Here is a 20,563-nt window from a genome sequence, read left to right as displayed (position 1 = left end):
TACATGTACAGACTTTCTCTGCATAGTTTGGGTTCACTATATGAGAACTTTGGAGCAGTTTCTGGATATGGAATCAAATGCTAAAAGAATTTGTTGTATTCATATGATCTGATAGACCACCAGTGGTCCTTTTGTTGTCATCTACCCCTACCCCCACAACTTTGGGGTGAGAGTTCTGCATCTATTAGAAGATTTCAGTTTTCAGCTGCTGTTTTTCTGGCCTGTAGCTCTCCAGATAATAAAACAAGATTTCAGTGAGGATCTTCCTCTACCTTGGTATTAGGGTAATTTCATCACATGGCAACTGATACTAGGTGCCACAACTAGGCAAACTTGTTCTAGGAACCTAGTTGCCATTGTTTTTTTGATGTTTGTCTTCCTGATTTTGAACACCCTGAAATAAATGAGATGTATTTGTCCTGAAGACCTTGAAAATTTGAAAATTCCCAGACCCATCACCCAGTGATGCTGTCTGAAGACAGAGGAAAGCTTCTACATTGGGGAAGGCAGCTACCCACAGGTCCAAACTGAGGTGAATAGAAATACAGCTAAGTCATGAATAATGCACATTGTAAAATGGTACCAGGCCTCATTTAATGCCAACCAAAATTCAATTAATATGACAAGTGTGAACTAGTCAGTTTGGCACTTTTTTGTCATTGGGTATGGATATAACATACAGCTACATACTATATCACCAATAGTTATGTTAAATTTTTAAACTCCCTTAACAAAAAAGGACAAAAGGAAGAATATTTTAGATGGAAACAATACCAGCACAAAAAGGAAGAGGCTTGTTAATACATGAGAACAAAATGCTGATGTAATTGAACAACATGAACATGGTCATAGTAATTTTAAAATAATACAAGATAGATGTCTGAATCTATAGGACAAAATATAAAACACACAGGCAAAATAAAAGAAAAAAGGCAAATCAAAAAAAAAGCAAAGGGCAGGCAAAGCTTAGAGAGAACTTACACAAAGCAAGTGCTCACATGGAGGTGAGAAGAATGGAAAACTGGATGTTGAAACCAGTTTGGTTTTCTTCTCTGAAGAAATTTGGAATCCATTGTGAGGCATGGGAGATACTGGAACAGAACCATCCAACATGGCCCCCATCAGAGAAGGTGTTTTGCTTTATGAGCAAAACAGAATTGCTGAAGTTCAAAAAAAAAGCGAGATGTGCAAATTTTGAGCCAATGCCACTCCAAATGTTTATATGAATCACTTCTACCTTCCAAGCTCATATTGCTTTGATCAGTCAGTCAGATATATTGTACCTTGACCCTAACATAGTGATGTCATTTTGGTCCATTTTGAACACAAAGGACAACAACCAACCAACTAACTATTTGGATATAGGTTATACATGTTTAGTTATTCAAAACATTTTCACATTAGTCATGTTATGAAAGAAAACAGACCATAAAAAGAGAAAAAAGTTGGGTGTTTTTTTAGGTTTTTGCAAGGCAAACGGGGTTAAGTGGCTTGCCCAAGGCCACACAGCTAGGTAATTATTAAGTGTCTGAGGAAGGATTTGAACTCAGGTACTCCTGACTCGAGGGCCAGTGCTCTATTCACTGTGCCAACTAGTCATCCTGGAGAAAAAAAAGTTTTAAAAAACTATGCTTTGATCTACTTCCAGACTCCACTGGAATTGGATAGCACTTTTCATCATAAGTCCTTTGAAATTGTTTTAGATTATTGTATTGCTGAGAAAAGGTAAGTCATTCACAGTTGATCATTGTATAATATTGGCGTTACTATGTATATTGTTTTGTGATTAAAACTGTACTTTGGCAGTTATGTGGATAATGCATTGGAAAAGGATGAGACTGGAATCACAGAGGCTAATTAGGAATTATTACAGTAAATTAGGTGAGAGCTAATGAGGGTCTGAAATAGAAAAGATAGCTGGTGAGTAGAAAGGAGACATATTCAAGACATAATGAGGAAATAGAATTGACAAGATTTGACAGTGGATTGAATGGGAAGAGAGAGGGAAGGAAAAGGAATAATCCAGGATTGCTGCAGGGTTTCTAATCCAAGTGGTTGCAAAGATAGCTGTGGGTTCACAGAAGTAGAGAAATTAGGAAGAAGTTTGAGAGGGAAGACAATGAGAGAGAAAACTTGAAGATCGTTTAATCCAATCTTTTTTTTTTCCAGTTTAAGAAAACTGAGACTGATGGAATGGGGACCAGACTGTCATCATACAAAGAGCCCTGGTCTTAAACAGAAGATCTGCATTCAGGTTCTAGCTCTCCCAATTGATGTCAACTTGGGTGAGTTTCCGCATCCATGAAATGAGGATAATAAGACCTACCCTAGCTAGCTTGTGATCAAAAAACATTTGTACATTTTTAAAGCATCCTATGACAGCGTGAGATGTGCCCGAAGTTATATGCAATAAATCTAGGACAGAGCCAGGGCTGGAAGAACCAAGATTTCTTGACTCCCAATCCAAGGTTCTTTTTTTTTTTTTTTCTTTTTTTTTTTTAGGTTTTTGCAAAGCAAATGGGGTTAAGTGGCTTGCTCAAGGCCACACAGCTAGGTAATTACTAAGTGTCTGAGACTGGATTTGAACCCAGGTATTCCTGACCTCAAGGTTCTTTTCAATGTACCATACTGAAGCTGCTGCCAAGGCATCAATGTAATTCAATAAGTATTCATCAAATACCTACTATGAACTAGGCACAGGGAATATAAAAACAAAGTGATAAACAATTCTTGCCCTCAAGTTACTTACATTCCACAAGGATTAGAAAAAGCAACTATGTTAACTATTATTCAAAGATAAAGAAAACACTGACAACTAAAGCAACCAGAAAAGGCTTCCTGTTGAGGTTTCACCAGCTGTGCCTTCAAGAAAGCCAAGGATTCTCATAGTTGGCAATGAAGAAGGTGGGCATTCCAGGCATGGGGGATAGTTTGTACAAAGAAGTAAAATAGGTGAAGAGAACCTCAAATCTAGGGAACAACAGGTAAGCCAGATTGGCTGCAATTCAGAGGGCAAAGGGGAATATTGTGAAATAAGTCTAGAAAGGTGTAAGCTGGAGCCAGTCTATAAAGGACTTTAAATGCCAACTGAGGGGCTTTTAGAGGCAATAGGAAACCATTGCAGGTTATTGAATAGGAGAATTATGTGGTTAAACTTGTGCCCTCAGAAGATTATTTTGTATTAATGCAGAGGATATATTGTAGAGTGGAGAGCCTGAACAGCAGAATTCAATCAGCAAGTTGTAGTAGTTAGGGAGAACTTAGTATATCCTGAACTAGGATGATGTCCTTATGAATAGAACAAGTATGAGAAGAATAACAGTGATGACCACAGCTATGCTTGAAATGTATTCAGGTGCAGACAGTGGAAGCATAAGCCTGGATATCAGGTTTGTTGTCTATGTAGCATATGGTGACAATTTTTAGTAAAAGTGATATCAATCAATCAACAAATATTTATAATATGTCTACACTGTAAAAAGCATTTTGTGAGGTCCTGGGGAAGATTACAAGGCTTAACAGACTCAGTCCTTGCCCTCAGCAAGTTTAATACAAGTACAGTGATAAAACACAGATTACCAGAATAAACAATAATATATAAGCAATGTAATAGATAGTGATAATGATTAAATAGGATGAGACTTGTGGGTATAGGACTACAGAATAAAGTTCTAAATAATAAAGGTCTGTGGAACCAAGATGCTAACAATTGAGTCCATCTGTCAAGAAAGGCATTTCAGAGGAGTTTTTGTTTGAGCTGAGCTTTAAAGAATGGAAGGCATAAGAGGCATTAAAAAAAATAGAGAACATTATTCAGTTCAGTTTGGTTGGAGTGAAAAGTGAATAGATAAAAGTTATGTGAGCCATGTCTGTCTATAGGCTGCTAGCTGCTGTTTGACATGGTGAACAGGTTGCTGGACTTGGAATAGGCAGGTCTGGAGTTCAAATCCTGCTTGAGCCTCCTATTAGCTGTAGGATTCTTTAAGGCCACTTTATTTCTCTGGTCCTCAGTTTCCTTATCTGTAAACTGGGGAGAATAGTAGCACCTATTTCATGGAGTTTTTATGAGGATTCAGTGAGAAAATGTATGGAAAGTTTCACTATTACTATTAACAATATTATTATAACTTATATATCATTATAAAATTTTCTATACCAAATGACATATATATATAATATATAATATTATTGGTAATATTATATTATAGCATAAAGGTAGGTTGTAGTATAAAAGACCCCCCAAATCCCCAAACTTTGAATTTTCTTTGATAGGCATTGAAGACTATTTGGGAGAAAAATGATATAATCAGATCCATGTATAATAAGACCCTTCTGTTATGGGGGTGAGGAGGGGAGAATGAAAGTAGGATAACCTGTTAGAATAATAGATTTGGAAGAGAACTTAAAGGTCATTATGTTCAAGTTCCTCAGTTTACAACTGAGGACAAGATTGTTCCAGTAATTTACCTGAAGGTTGACTACTAACAAGTGCTTGAGATAGGCTTTACCTGACTTCCCTGACTCTCTTTCCTCCAGAACAATATTGTAATAACTGAGGCTGAGGTAACCAGGGAATCAAAGGTAACTCTATGGGTACAGATATATAATATCAACACATCAGGTTTGGGTGAAAAATAAGGTTTGGTTTTGAACTTTTGCAGTTTGAAGTACTGGTGGGACGTCAGAGTCAATATGTCCTTATCCCGGGTGGAGATCCTGTCCTTAGGCGCAAAAGAGCACCATGAGAAAGAGAGGCCAGTTAGTCCCTGGACATGGCCATCCCATCTGAGTACTACGGACTTTTTGGTGGAGAAGGACTGGAGGAATAAAAAGGTCAGATGAATGCTTGTCAATCCGCCGTTCCCTTCCCGGCTTCTCCTCCCTCTCTCCTCTTTCCTAGCTCCAACTACTAAGGTGAACCCTCAGAATGGTGGGGTCTCCTGTCTACTCCAGGGGCAAGCTCCATTTCCTGCTCCGCTTTCACCTCCTTATGGGAAGAAGGAGAACCTGGGAACCCTGGAGCTGCCAAATTCCACTCTCTCATTTCCTGCCTTTTTAGACTTTAACCAAGAGATGGCGCGGAGGGGGGCTGAGTTAGAGGGGTTCTGGGGAATCCTGGCGGAGTTTGTAGGAGGATCCTCGCACTCCCTCGCCGCGCCCCAGAAGGGACAGCCCCTGACGTTTTCCTTCTCCACTGGGGGGGGGGGGCAGAAATGAGTTGGCCTCAGTTTCTCCATCTGTAAAACGAGTGGGGTCGAGCTAGCTGTGCTCAGATTCTCCCTCACGCTGGGGTCCCAGTTCTGAAGTCCCTCTGCCTGAGAATCCCCCGTTCCTGCTCCCCGGCAGATCAGGTCCTGGGTCCGGGCCAGATGCAGAGTCTGCAGCGGGCTGAGTCTAGGGAAGGGGGAAGGGGGCGGGCAAGGAGGGGGGCGGCTCTAGGAGCCACATTTCTTAGATCAGCTCTGCCACGCCCCAAGGTCAAGGCTGGGAGGCGTGCCCCCCCCCCCCCCCCCCCCCGCCCGGCTCCCGGGCGCTTCTGGCTCTCTAGGACTTCTAAGTCCTCAGAAAGGCTTTGAGCTCCCCAGACCCGGGACTGGGAGGGGCTGGGAAATCCATTCCCTTCGGACCGGCCTCCTCCTCCCCTCCCGACGCTCCTCCCTCGGCCCCGCCCCTGCCCCCCGGCTCCCAGTGGTGCCCCCCTCCTCGGCTCCCCTGCCAGCCCCCAGCCTGGCTCGGTTTTCCGAGCCCCGGGGGCCGACGCGGCTCCTCCGCCTGTTTTGCCATGCGCCCGCCGCCCTCTGTCCCCCGGCTCCTGCTGCTCCTGCTGCTTAGTGCCAGGCCCGCCCGGGGGTCCTCGGAGACCCCGCTGCCAGCCGTGGTCGTCGCGGTGCTGGCTCGCAACGCCGGATACTCCCTGCCGCACTATCTCGGGGCTCTGGAGCGACTGGACTACCCCCGGGCCCGCCTCGCCCTCTGGTGAGAGACCCCCGGGAGCCTCCTGGCCCCAGCTCACATCTGTCCTCCTTTCACTCGCCCCTAAAGCCTGTTTTCCCAGGACACTGCCCATGTCAGGGGACCATAGCTCCGCACCCCATCCCGAGTCCCAGAGGTTTCTCAGACTGTAAAACTCCCGCCATTCCCCACTTCCCACCTCATTTGGGACTGGGCCCCGGACCCTGGACCTAAGCTGAGGTTTGGCCTCTCCACTTTCTTGGCCTCTCTTCCCCTTTCTGGGAATTTTTTCCTCCAATCTCACCCCTTTTCTTTCTCCCTCACCCCTCCTAGGGTTTTCCCTGCCTACTGTATCCCGATGCCCACTCCTCTCTTTCTTTGAATCCCCCCCCCCTTTTCCCTCACAAGCATGTCCAATCTCCTTTCTCATTCCAAATGTATTTGGTCACCTAGGACCTGTGGTTTGATCCAGCCCAGCGGAGGGTGTACAGCTGACTGCTTGCTCAGTGTCTGGTCTTTCCCAGCTGGACTTGGCTAGACTTGGGAAAAATGGGAGTACTCTGAACCCTGGGGGGGGGGGGGGCAGTGCTGGCATCTTCAGCCCTAATAAGACCCTTTTTCCTTTCCCTTTGAAGTCCAGACAACTCTGATAGAGAATTTCACCCCTTTTCTACAAGATCTCTTAAAATCTGGGATCTGATCAAATCAGATGCCAATCTGTTATACCTTCTGTTCTCATACACTATTCTCTTTTGGGGGTTGCAGGGGATTTCTGCCCTCATCTCAAAGACTTTAGTCAAAGGGAAGGGAATCAAAGGATTAAGGATATCCCAGTTAGGTCTGTTCAGTGTCTCGGTATCTCTCATAGGGCTCAGAAGCAGATTGGGGAGGGTAGCAAAGGACACGCCCTGGAGCCCAGAGACCTCCCCCATCTATAGAAACCAGTGAAGGGACAAAACTTGGTAGGGAGAGAAGGTTGGATTGGACAGGGTGGAATGACTGACTCCCCCTCTAACCTTCAGACCTTGGCTGATGAGGGGTGGCGATGGGCTGGTGATCAAGTGAGGTCTCCCACAATTCCCACAATTTTGGACTCAGAGAGTTGGTCCCCACCCCTAGCTGAGAATGACACGTTTGCTCTCATCTTTCAGCTCTTTAAAGGGCCAGGAACATTCAAACCTGGGGGTTTTGTTCAAATTTGCCCCCATGTTCCCCTTAGAGAGAAGTTAAAACCTCCCCTAACTCTAATGGTACCTTTGACTTAATACAGTACTTCCAATGTTAATTGCTCAAAATTAATTTGTCCTCCTTAACTGAGAGTTTGGGTGAATCTGTGACTGGAGATGGATGGGAGTGGTCATTCTCCCCAATGCTATAGATCCAGAGATAGTGATCCAAAGAAATGGAGTAATTTGTTGAAGGCTATCACTAAATCTGGAATAGAGTTCTAATCAGAGTTTACCAAGAACCTCTCCCTTGCCTCCTATCTCCCATCCCCAAAACCTTCCTTGAACTTTTGGAAATTTTTCAGTAAGCATGATGTCAACTTAAACTCTTTCCTCATCAACCAAGGAAAACAATACTGTCCCCTTGTAACAGGTGGGGAAACTGAGTTCCAGAAAAGGAAAGTGACTTTCTCATGATTATGAAGAGCTGAATGAAACAGACCTGATTCTCAAACTCAAGTTTCTTTCCACTATATCTCTGGATGGATGGAGGGAGTGTTTTGCTTGGGAGAGAATTCAGGATTTGTCATTTAAAACATGCATGATTGGGGCAAGTCATTATTCCTTTCTGACCTCAGTTTCCTCATTTGCAAACTAAAGATTCCATATATGTGTTTACCCTTCCTTCCAAACACATAATTTAGTTAGCTCAGAAGGCCTAACCTCAGAGACATAACTTGCAATCTTTATGCTCAGGATAAACAGCATGAAACTGGCCTTCAAATGAAAGGAGTTGAAGAGAGGAGTAAGGCAGAGGTTCTGTAAATGTCATGAAACAACTGCTGAGAAGGCCACTTTGGGGATGGAGTTAGGTCTAAACTAGCTTGATTGAGGGTAGCTTTAGAGGGGGAAGTCATCATCTCATAGTTTTCTATTTTATTTAATTTTTATTTTATATCACCTATCTTTCCAAATATAGTTTCTTTTTTTTCTTATTTTTAGATTTTTCAAGGCAATGGGTTTAAGTGGCTTGTCCAAGGCCACACGGCTAGGTAATTATTAAGTGTCTGAGGCTGGATTTGAACCCAGGTACTCCTGACTCCAAGGTCAGTGCTCTATTCGCTGCACCACCTAGCCGTCCCCAAATAGAGAGTTTCTAAAACACTTAGTACAAATTGAATAAGCTTAAACCTGCACAAAAAACTTGGGGAACCCTTTATATACCTCCTCCCAGAAAGCTCAGCCATATAACCAAAAAAGTTCATTGAAGCTAACCAAAATATCACAAAAACTGAATATGATATGCAGCCTTCTTCATCCTTAACCCCCTAATTCTGCAAACCAGGGGAGAAGATACCTGTTTTTCTTTCTTCTTCATAGCAAAACTTGGGCATTAAAATTGTATAACATTCAGTTCTGATTGTTTTGTTGTTCTTTCTTATTTTCCTGTTTCTGTTTACTTCACTTTTATAGCAGTTTATGCATGGCTTTTCATATTCACTAATTATTTTACTGCAGATCAGTACCCCCACTGGATAGAGCATCAGCTCTGGAATCATGAAGGACCTGAGTTCAAATTCAGCCTCAGATACTTCTTAGCTATGTGATCTGAGGCAAATCACTTAACTCTATTTGCCTCAGTTTCCTCATCTTTGCTAAAGGAAAAAAACACACACATGCACACAATGGGGTTACAGAGAGTTGGGCCTGAGTGAACAATTATTTTACTAACTAGGTGTTAAGCTGAATTTTTTCAGTGCTGCTGAAGGACTGAAAGTTTTGTCAAATACCCTTGGACAAAGGGGCCTCCAAACCTGCTTTAGTTAGGGTTCTTCTGATCTATCCTAACCTTCAGGATGGTTAGCACTCAAGTGGAGTATAACTGGAGAGGTCTGATATAAGATATGAGATTCATGGAAATCAAGTAAATGTCCTTCAACTGGGAAATGGCTTAGCAAACTGTGGTATATGTATGTCATGGAACACTATTGTTCTATTAGAAACCAGGAGAGATGGGATTTCAGGGAAGCCTGGAGGGATTTGCATGAACTGATGCTGAGTGAAATGAGCAGAACTAGAAAAACACTGTATACCCTAACAGCAACATGGGAGTGATGTTCAACCTTGAAGGACTTGCTCATTCCATCAGTGCAACAATCGGGAACAATTTTGGGCTGTCTGCAAAGGAGAGTGCCATCTGTATCCAGATAAGGAGCTGTGGAGTTTGAACAAAATGCAAGGACTATTCCCTTTAATTTAGAAAAAAAAACCAGATATCTTATTGTCTGATCTTGTTACCTCTTAGACTTCTCTTCTCTTCTTTAAGGATATGATTTCTCTCTCATCACACCCAATTTGGATCAAGGTACAACATGGAAACAAAGTAAAGACTGACAGAGTGCTTTCCTTGGGGGGGGTGAGGGGAGGGAAGCAAGATTGGGGGGAAAATTGTAAAACTCAAATAATATCTTTAATAAAAATAAATTAAAAAAAGATATGGGATTCAGTCCTCAGATAGGGAATTTGGGTTTCTATATAGTCTCTCTCATCAAGTCAGCTCTAAAATTGTGCCCAGGTCACAGGTGACTTAGTCTTGCCCTTTTATTGTTGCTCTGATCACAGGTGTGCCACAGACCATAATATAGACAATACAACAGAGTTGCTTCAAGAGTGGCTGGCTGCTGTGGGCAAGGACTATGCAGAAGTGGTCTGGCGACCTGAAGGAGAACCAAGGTGGGCAGAACTGGGGATCTGGGATTCAGGTCAAATAAATTCAATTCGATAAATACTCTTTAAGGCCCTACCTTGTGTATATAAGCACTGTGTTATTTGTTGCACCTGCCTTTGAGTTTCTTATATTTTATTGGGGGATTCAACTGGTAATTGAATTAAGAAAAAGCAAAATAATTTAGGGAAGAAAACGAGTTCTCACAACCAGAAAAATCATAAAGGGTCTATACCAAGAAGCCTATTGCTTAGAATTAGGAGAACCTGAGTTCAAATCCCAATCTCAGACTGTATGACTCTGGGTAAGTCACTTAACTCTATTTGTCTCAGTTCCTCGTCTGTAAAATGTGCTGGAGAAAGAAATGACAAACCATTCCAGTCAAGAAAAACCCCAAATGGAGTCAACAATTAATTAAAAGGAGGCAATGTTAATCTTTGCTTTACAGATGGTAGTGGGTTGGACATAAGAGTCTGGGGACTATATGCCTTACCTAACTTTTTATCTTACCAGGCTCTCAATACAAGACTTTTTCCCATATCAGGCACTGTTTGATGAATGAATGATCTCTTATTCTAACCCAAACCTAGCACATAGAAGGGCCTAACAGCCTCTGTGAATTTATTTATTCTAAACTACCAAAGATTGCAATGGGTGTAAACTGAGTCTTTTACAGGGAAATTTGCATTTTAATAGAACTTCTTGACTTAAACTAAAGGGATGAGAAATTACTCTTGCCCAAGATCATATAGTTGGCTAGTGGAAAAATTAGAACTTTAAAACCCAGGTCTCTGTGCTCCCAGACCAGGCACCCCAAGGAGTGGGTTAAAGGCCCCTTCCCCTGAGGCACTGTCCTGGTTTCTAATGTTTAGTCTGATCTGATCTTTGGTACAGGTTGTATCCAGATGAAGAGAGTCCCAAACAATGGACCAAGGAACGCCACCAGTTCCTCATGGAACTGAAACAAGAAGCCCTAGATTTTGCACGAGCTTGGGGAGCTGACTATATCTTGGTAAAAGATTCTCACTTCCATCATTTATCTTAACTATTTGGTCTACAAAATCTCAGGGAGGCTATTCAGTTCCACTAGACCATATTCCTAAATTCAATCATTGTATCACTTCCCCAGATCATCCTGAAACTCCAAGTCAGGCCCTGTATCTACCCTGGACTCCAAAGAAACTTCTAGAGATATTCCTTGGTTGACACCTGCCAAGTACTGACATGTGTTTGGCCTATGACTAAACCTGTCTTGTTCACCCCCAGTTTGCAGACACTGACAATATCTTAACTAACAACCAAACTTTGAAGTTCCTGATTGGGGAGAGCCTGCCAGTGGTGGCCCCTATGCTGGACTCCCAGACATATTACTCCAACTTCTGGTGTGGAATCACCCCTCAGGTGAGATCTTGGATGGAAGAACCTAAAATGTGTGAGACTTAAGAAAAAGCAGACCTTTTAATCTGATTTAAATAGAGTTGGGATATTGAAACGGGAGTAGCTTCTTCCTAGAAAGTATTTAGCCCTTAATACAAGGGTGGATGGTGTGGAGATACGGAACCTGATTGACCTGGGCGGGGGGTGTGCAAGAAGAAAAGGACCTAGTGATTCTCTAACAGTTCTGATCTCTTTGTTTCATCTCAGGGCTATTATCGGCGTACATCAGATTACTTCCCTACCAAGAATCGACAGCGCCAGGGCTGTTTTCAAGTGCCCATGGTACACTCTACCTTTTTGCTGGCTCTTCGGGACAAAGGAGTTGACCAACTGGCCTTCTATCCCCCCCATCCCAATTATACATGGCCCTTTGATGACATTATTGTCTTTGCCTATTCTTGCCAGGCTGCAGGTGAGTGGTCTCAAGTTAGACTGGAAAGCATGGAATATTAGATCTAGAAGAAAATCTAGAACACCAGAGTATCAGAGCTAGAAGAGGCTTTAGAACACAAAACATTAGAGTAGGAAGAGACTTGAGAACACAGGGTGTTAGATCGGGAAGGGGAATATAGCTAGAAGGGCCTTTAAATCACAAATATTAGAACATATATTCATAGAATGGTAGGGCCATAAAGGAGTTTGAGATCTTATTAGGGAGCAAGGCAAGTAAACCATCCCAGGATAGGAGTATGAGGAAAGGAGTTTTCTTCTTTTTACTGGAGAGGTGCCACTAAAAAAGAGTGGGTAGAGATCAGAAAGGGAAATTCTGCTGGAGCTTGTAGATCTTTTGATTCTTTTCCCCTCTGTCTTATTCTTCCAGGTGTCTCAGTCCACATCTGTAACCAGCATCGTTTTGGGTACATGAATGTTCCTGTTAAATCACACCAGGGGATGGAGGATGAGAAAGTCAACTTTGTCCATCTAATCTTGGAGGCTCTGGGTAAGTGTTGGCCTATGGCAGGCAGTACCTTCTCTGCCCTAGGAAACTTCAGTGATAATACCGTTCTTCTCCACCTATATCCATAGTTTACCTTTCCTCTCCCCCTTCCCTAGATTTTAGTTCTAGATCTTTCTCAGTCTCCATATACTTATTATAAGATCTAGGACTATATGATAGCAGTTATAGAGCTAGAAGTGATCTCAGGGGTCATTTTGTCTAAGTCTCCCATTTTACAGATAAAGAAACTGACTCAGAGAGGTTCAATTACTTGGCTGTGGGGGTCCCCCACTTTTAACTGTACCATGGCAACTCAGATCTTCTCAGAACTCTGTTCTCCTTTCACTCCAATGGTTCCAAAGTCGTGGGTCAGGCAACCAGTTCTACTCAGTGGCCTAGCAAACACCTTAGGCTATCAGAATTGAAAGAATCTTAGATGTCCTCCATGGCAACCCCCTCATTCTACAGTTGAAGAAAGAGAGGAAGTAATACTCAAAAATCCACCAGGCTTTTAACTGCAGAGCTGGAGTCAGAGCCCATATTTACTGATGCACAGTCTTGAGTTCTTCCTGCAATGGTAGATAAGCTAGTGGGTCCTTAACTTTTCCTTGGGACTCCTTTGTGTCTAAATTGCCCTGGGTCCCAGTTTAGGACTCTAGTCTAGATCCTACTTTGCTGCTAACTTGCTATGAAACATGAATCCAGTCACTTCCCTAGCTATAAAATAACAGGGTTGGATTGAATGATCTCTAAGATCTATCAAATTTTAATATCCTATGGCATGGGGGTTTAGGGAAGAGAGGATTGAAGAATCTGAGAACCAGAAGGAACTAGGCTAAGTTCATGACCAGTTTCTGGGGGTGGATCTTTCCATCACAGTGGATGGCCCGCCTATGCAGCCTTCAGCCCATGTGTTCCTGCCCCCGAAAAAGCCCAACAAGATGGGGTTTGATGAGGTATGTGTTCCAGGTCAAGGAGGGAGGAGCTTGGATGAATCTCTTGAATTCTCTACTCTGCATTCTTTAATACATTTGTAGATAGAAGTAGATTTGATTAGACTGTAAACTTCTTGAGAGTAGGCACTATTGCCTTTTTTTTTAATCCCTGAATTTGGTACATGGTAGCTACTTAAAGAGTTATTGATTAATTGATATTGAGAGAGATTGAAGGTGCATGAGAGAGAGATGATGCCCATTAGTTCTGTTTCCTAAGGTTTTCGTCATCAGTCTAGCCCGTCGGCCTGAACGTCGAGAACGGATGATAAGCTCCCTGTGGGAAATGGAGATTGCTGGACGGGTACTGGAAGCTGTGGATGGCAGGTGAGGACTCTGTGTCCTGAACTTCCCTGGCTGGTATCCATAAAAAGAGCTACAACTGACCTCTAAGTCACTGATGAAAGGGGAGGGAGAAAATCTGTTTCAGATGTGAGGACCCAGATAGGTGTGGAGAGAGTATGACTTGAAACCCAAGCCAGTCTCCTCCATGTTTCTTTACAGGGCACTCAACAGCAGCAGCATCAAAAGTCTGGGTGTGGACCTTCTCCCAGGCTATTATGATCCCTATTCTGGCCGCACATTGACCAAGGGAGAAGTGGGTTGCTTCCTCAGTCACTATTCCATCTGGGAGGAGGTGAGGAGGGAACCAGGGCAGGGAAAAGTATTCATTTCAACTCTACAAATGTTAAATGAACATGCAATGTCCTATTCTCTAGTCATAGGGAAAGCATCCCTAAAGATTATTTCTCTGCCACTGCCTTTGATCTTTTGCTTCCCATGGCCTTCTCTAGGAACTTGTCCAAACAGTCATATATCCCTTCCTCTCTTGCATTTTCAATCTTTCATTCTCCCCCATCTATTTACAGTTAAACCAGGTTTATTCAGTTCCTCCAAAGCTATCTAGTCACCACCCCATTTCCTCCCCTTCTCTGTTAATTTTTCTTTTTTTTTTCTTTTTGGAAGGCAAATGGGGTTAAGTGGCTTGCCCAAGGCCACACAGCTAGGTAATTATTAAGTGTCTTGAGACTGGATTTGAACCCAGGTACTCCTGACTCCAAGGCCAGTGCTTTATCTGCTACGTCACCTAGCTGCCCCTGTTAATTTTTCAAAGAAGGAGTCAACACAGATATTTCTGTGCTCCTAATCAATCTAGCCCCATTCCTTGCAGGTTGGCTTCTGTCCCCATTTCGTCAATGAAGCTTCTCTATCTTAGTTCACCAATAACTATGAATCCCCAAATAAAATGACCTATTTTGCAGTCTCAAGCTTCTTAGCCTCTTTTTAGTATTTCATATAATGCATTACACCTTCTGAATTCTTTCTCCTCACCCACCTTCAGAGTCATCACACTCACTTGGATATCCTTCTCCAACTGGTTTTTCTGTCTCTTAGAAAACTTTCACAATGACTTCTGATCCTCCCCTCAGCCTTTTAAAGTATTTTCCTCCACTCAATATTCTATCCTTATTCCTCTTTGCTCTCCTGAAACTTTCTCCTTTGTCAATCTAATTTGTTCCTACTTTCAGCTATGTAGAGGACTCTCAGATCTCTATTGCAAGGATCTGACCTCCCTTCTGAGCTTCAGATCTACATCTGCAACTGCCCGCTGAAATATTTCCTCTTGGGCATTCCACCAGCAACTTAAAGCCTACCTTTCTAAAACCATGCTCACTCTCTTTCCCTCAAACTCTACTCTTCCTTTTGCTTTGTGACCCCTTCCATTTTTACCAATCTCTTGTGTTTATAGTCTTGCAGTTTTCCCTGACTCTCTCCTCCCCTTCAACTCTCCTATCATTCTGTTACCAAGTCTTGTCAGTTCTGCTCATGCAGAATTATTATTGTTCAGCCTTGTTAGTCACCTCCAACTTTTGATAATCCTAGCTGGAATCTTCTTGGCAAAGATACTGGAGTGATTTTCCACTTCCTTTACACCTCATTTTATAGATGAGGAACTGAGGCAAATAGGGTCAAATGATTTGCTCAGGGTCACACAGCTAGAAAGTATCTAAGGCCTGACTCCAGGCCTGGCACTCTATCTACTGAGCTACCTAACTGCCCCTAATCTTTTTTGAGGGACTTCTTCTAAGAATGGTCCAGGAAATATATCCAGGTTTTAAACAGTGCCAAATATTTTCAAATTTTATAATACAAAACAAAACACAGAAGATGATTCATTCACCCTCTTTTCTGGAGAAGATCTAACTATTATGAACAGGAAGAGAGTCAGTCCACAACCAGACCCAAGAGGAACTCTCTCCTGTGGACAGATATTTCCACTTGGGCTCTATTTAATAGGAGAGAGTTTCTAATAGATTTCTTATTTACTATCCCACCACTGCCACCAATTGTCATGGGGGAAATTTATCAAATAAATAAGAAGAGGCCATTTTCTAAGTAAAATATTATTTATTAATAGGCTATACCACCTATTAATAAAGAACAGGTCAATGGCATGTCTCCATTTATGCCATAGCATAAATCCATATCCATATCCATAGCATCTGCTAAATCTGTCCCTTCTTCTCTATTCCCACTGATGTCACTATGATGTACTTAACTAGACTATTATAATACTATACTAACTAGTCTTCCTGCCTCTACTCTCTTAGGCCCTTGCCCACTCCAATCTTTTATCCAGCATTCATATCACTTCCAAAATAAATTGTCTTATTGGATTGATCTGGTTGTATCACCTTCTGCTTAAGAATCATTAGGGTTTCTCTATCCCTCCCTCCCTCTCTCCCACCACCCCAGGAAAAGTTCAGACTTGTCAAACCTTCCAGACACTCTACAATCTCTGACTAGCCATCCTACCTTTTCATCCTTTCCTTATATTGCTCCCCACCCTATTCAAGCACAGAGACATTCCAGGAAGCTGGACCATTCTTGACCTCTCAGATACATCTTAGACTTTTTCACCTCTGCTCTCTTTGCTCGGGCTCTTCCTCTTGCCACAAATCTCTTATAGCTCTGAAGCTTGTTATCTTACAGGCCTGTGGATGCCTTCTTTCTTTGTCAACCAACTCTGATGTTGTCTCCGTCACAAAGGTTTTCTGAAACTCCCCAGTACAGATCGATAATGAATTTCCTTCCCACACCTTTCTGAAATATGTATTATAGTAATCCATACATGGTTCAAGGTTCTCTATTCTCAATCAATTAGAGAGAGAGAGAGAGAGAGAGAGAGAGAGAGAGAATATTTGAGGAACTAATATTTTATAAAGGAATAGCCTTCCCTGTGCCACGTAGTCTCCCCGTGTCCTAAAGGTCTTACACTAAGAGGGTGGCTAGGCGGTGCAATGGATAGAGCACTGGCCCTGGAGTCAGGAGTACCTGAGTTCAAATCCGACCTCAGACACTTAATAATTACGTAGCTGTGTGGCCTTGGGCAAGCCACTTAACCCCATTGCCTTGCAAAAAAATAAAAAACTACACTAAGACTTTTGGGACACTTTGTATTCCAAGTTTCCAGAGCAGGAAACTGAATTGCCTAAACTTTGTATCTCTTGGCACAATGCTTTGCATTCAGTAGATGATATGGAGTGTGAATATAGGCTATGGTTACTGCTTTCATATTCTCCAATTTGTTTTGTTTTTTATGGATTTACCCCCCCCAGCTGTTTTTTGTGTTCTGATTCTTTTTTTACAACATGATAAATATGGAAATGTGTACATGTCATATATGTTATACATGTGTAACCTATATTGGATTGTTCTCTGCCAGGAGGAGGAGGGGCAAAGGAGGGAGGGAGGGAGAAAAATGTGAAACTCAAAACTCTACACAAAAATGATGGTAAAAAGTATCTTTACATGGAGCTAGAAAAATAAATAAATATTAAAAAAACTGATGTCAGTGGGGGGGTGGAGTGCACCCTAGTGACCTATGCTAATAGAAAACTGCTTGACCCAACAGGTTAGGAAGGTAAGATTTGGACAAACTATGTAGAAAGGAATAAATTTATGAGAAGTAGGAACAAAGTGCTTTAAGATTTCAGAAAACGAGGGAGCAGTGAGATGGTGCAGTGGATAGAGACCATCCGTGGAGTCAGGAGAACCTGGTTTCAAATCTAGCCTCACTTAATAACTACCTAGCTGTGCTAAGTAACCCCATTGCCTTGCAAAAACCAAAGGAGAGAGAGAGAGAGAGAGAGAGAGAGAGAGAGAGAGAGAGAGAGAGAGACAGAGATTGATTTCAGAGAAGGAAGAGAAGGAAGAAATTGTGTCCTATCTGGTAGGATCAGGGGAGACTTCTTGGAGGAGATGGCTTTTGAATTAGTCTTTTGAAGTTCTTGGGCAGGAGAGCCCTGGTACTGTGAAGGCAAGGGGAGTGAAGCTAGAGGTCATGAATGTGCAGGCTAAGTTGGGGGATCCTCAGGCTCTGAAGGTAAATGTCCTTCTTCGCTGTGCATACAGATGGTCACCCGGAGCCTGGAACGGGTTGTGGTATTTGAGGACGATGTGCGCTTTGAGGCCAACTTTAGGCAGCGGCTGGAACGACTAATGGAGGAGGTGGCTCAGGAGCAGTTGCAGTGGGACCTGATGTAAATTATGGGGCTGGGGGGTGAGTTAAGGTGGGGAGGGGCAGCACGCTTAAGACTTCTGCTGGCAGAAAACAGCTTGGACTGAGTTGGCACAAGTCCCTTTGACTAGCCAAGCCCCTTGCTTTCAGACAGCCTTCCGAGTTTGTACTGGATAGAATGGGAAGAATTAGCCAATGGGTGGAGGTAATGCCAGAAGGGAACTTTCTGTGATTTTCTGATTCTCTCTCTTCCACCTCTAGTTACCTAGGGCGAAAGCAAGTTACCTGGGAGGAGGAGCCAGCTGTAGAAGGGGTGCGCCACCTCGTGGTAGCCAACTACTCGTACTGGACTCTGGCCTACATTCTGTCCCTAAGCGGGGCTCGGAAGCTGCTGGAGGCCCAGCCGCTGGGCAGGATGCTGCCTGTGGATGAATTCCTGCCCATCATGTATGACCGGCATCCAAAGTGAGGCTCAGGATCAGGGTTTGGGGTGGAGAAGGAGGTAATACTATTTGCCTTCAGGCTCTACAAGCTCTAGTTTGTTGGCTTTTCCCTCTTGGGTTCAGACCAGGTGTTTCCTGGCACAGGAGGGGAAGCCTCACATGGGGCTTCCATACCACCTCTCCTTTGCAGTGAAGACTACAAGAAGCACTTCTCCCCCCGGGACCTAAGAGCCTTTGCTGTGAGGCCCTTGCTCGCTTTCCCTACCCACTATGCAGGGGATGCTCAGTGGCTGAGTGACACAGAGACGTCCACTATCTGGGATGATGATGCTCAGGTCACTGGTTGGAGTGGCTCTCGAAAGACCCTGAGGGACCCAAGACTGGACCGGGTGGGCAGCAGTGGACACAGCCTTCATTCCACTTCCCATGATGAGCTCTAGGTTGAAGGTAAGTTAGCACTGGGAAGAGGGAAGAAAGAAGGATGGAGGAAGGGAGGAGACCCCAGGGAACTTCATCTTCTGGTTCTATATCCAAGAATCTTCTGGGGTTTCATTTGTGACTTTTTATTTGACTTTGTTTCACCTTCTTCTGTCTCTGTTTCTGTTTCTATGTCTGTCTCTCTCTGGTTCTATATATTTCTCTCTCTCTCTCTCTCTCTCTCTTCTCTCTCTCTCTCTCTCTCTCTCTTTTGGTGGGGGGGTTTCCTCCCTTTCTCCCTCCCATCTCTCAGGGTTTGACTATGGATCAGTGAATGAACCACCACAAATAGAGGAGACACAAAGATCTCCATCCAGAAGCCAGGAGTAGCCAGAAGAAACTGTGACTTCCCTAGGTCCAATGGAGAGCTCACTGCTGTTCATTTTGGTGTTCCCTTTTTGGAGTAAAAACTAAGGCCATTACCACGTGATTCCCCACACCTCTTCCCCAAAACAACAGCAAACCATTCTCCCTCTCCAAAGGTGCTAAGGCAAAGGTGCTAGTCAAACTACCAACTCATTTTTTGATCCTGAGAATCTCTCTTTCAAGGTCACAGACACCACTTCAATCTCAATGGTCTAGGATCTTCCTAGTAGTTATGTATATAGAAGGATCAGGGAAACCCTGAAATTCTTGGCTGACCTGCTAGAACCCAGAGTTCCCCCTTTTACTACCCTCACCCTATCTCCATACTGCATCCCACTTTCTATAAAATCAGGGATAAGGAAAGGAATGAGAATTGGAAACTTCCTAGGTGGAGGAGGAAGATACAGAAAAAAACAAGGACCAGAAATCTGAGGTTGGTAAATGAGCTGCCCACTACCACTAGACAGCAAGGTAAAGCATTCACTGCCTCCTTCACTCCTAATCAGGAGATGATCAGTAGTAGCAAAGCTAAATGACCTCTTGATTGCTAACTGATTGTATCAGCTGTCAGGAAACCTTCACTCCCCTTTTTTTAAACTCCTTCTGGAGGCTGTTGCTGACACAGGATGAGTTAGGTGCCTAGAAGCCAATCCCAGGAAGATAGAGAAGGACCAGTCTAGATTTGGTGCCTTGCAATAAATAAATGTTTGGTTTGCACTTTAAACTTTGTCCCTGACTCATCATATGTGTGTCTGATCTTTAAATCTGTTTTTTGATCTTTAAATCTATAGGAAGAGAAATGGTGATTAATAGATGAGGAAATCCAGGTTCAGTGACATCATGGTCACCTAGAGAATTGATTGCAAAGTTATCCTAATCTTCTGGACTAGGTTTTCCCCATATATCAAACTATAACTACTTGTAAAGACAAGCCTAATTCCCTATGGCCCAAGATAAGCCAGTCCTTGTCCTTGGGAAGTTTCAGACCAAAGACTGTGTGTGTGGGTTTCATTGCAGCAGCTCAGAAACCCTCTGGCCAGCAGTCCTCCCAATAAACAGTTGCTCTTGGCCAGAGGAAGAACAGGCAAGGAGTGGTCTCTGGCACTATCTAATGGTTTGGGCATATGCATTACCTTTGACCTCTGAAAGACAAGAGAGAATATTGGGATACATGCTTGGAAAGCATGAAGATAACTTGGGTGCTTATAGCCCAAAACTCTTGTTTTATAGAGGGAGGGAATTGAGGCCCAGAGAAAGCAAGATATTTGCCTAATGCACAAATCAAAGAAGTAGCTGAGTGGAACACAGTAATTTTTTGGGGTGCTAATCTGGTTGGTTGATTGGTTCTTGTTCCTCATTGTCAAAGAAGACCAAAATGACATCACTATGTTTGAGATAAATAACAGTGTGTCCAACTATATAGCTGCTCATACCAATACGAGTTGGGAATGCTCCATCACAGGTTGGGCATAAATAGTCCATGTGAACACCTGGGGTGGGTTCTCTAAATTTACCAATATCACATTTCCTTTGAGCTGCTTCCATT

The 20,563-nt window shown here is 43.1% G+C and overlaps 1 protein-coding gene across 1 annotated transcript; it reads left to right on the top strand.

The window, feature by feature from the left end:
• Positions 1-5,767: 5,767 nt before the first annotated feature.
• On the top strand, positions 5,768-19,729 carry CERCAM (cerebral endothelial cell adhesion molecule). The gene is made up of 13 exons (XM_074211035.1): positions 5,768-5,976; positions 9,741-9,851; positions 10,738-10,855; positions 11,110-11,244; positions 11,488-11,692; positions 12,101-12,220; positions 13,097-13,173; positions 13,430-13,536; positions 13,714-13,846; positions 17,626-17,753; positions 17,993-18,196; positions 18,365-18,621; positions 18,905-19,729. Exons 1-12 carry the CDS (start codon positions 5,783-5,785, stop codon positions 18,612-18,614), a joined length of 1,782 nt encoding a protein of 593 aa, XP_074067136.1. The 5' UTR covers positions 5,768-5,782; the 3' UTR covers positions 18,615-18,621; positions 18,905-19,729.
• The last annotated feature ends 834 nt before the right edge of the window (positions 19,730-20,563 follow it).

This window comes from Macrotis lagotis, chromosome 1 (genome assembly GCF_037893015.1).
Source record: "Macrotis lagotis isolate mMagLag1 chromosome 1, bilby.v1.9.chrom.fasta, whole genome shotgun sequence".
In the NCBI taxonomy this organism is placed as follows: Eukaryota; Metazoa; Chordata; class Mammalia; order Peramelemorphia; family Peramelidae; genus Macrotis; species Macrotis lagotis.
Note: the sequence above shows the minus strand (reverse complement) of the source record. Positions and strands in the feature narration are given on the sequence as shown.

What these genes read in the sequence shown, in the direction of transcription:
- CERCAM (XM_074211035.1), top strand. Translation starts at nt 5,783, where the DNA reads ATGCGCCCGCCGCCCTCTGTCCCCCGGCTCCTGCTGCTCCTGCTGCTT. An exon ending in CTGGAAGCTGTGGATGGCAG is followed by an intron (nt 13,537 to 13,713) that starts GTGAGGACTCTG and finishes GTTTCTTTACAG; the next exon opens with GGCACTCAACAGCAGCAGCA. An exon ending in ACTATTCCATCTGGGAGGAG is followed by an intron (nt 13,847 to 17,625) that starts GTGAGGAGGGAA and finishes CTGTGCATACAG; the next exon opens with ATGGTCACCCGGAGCCTGGA.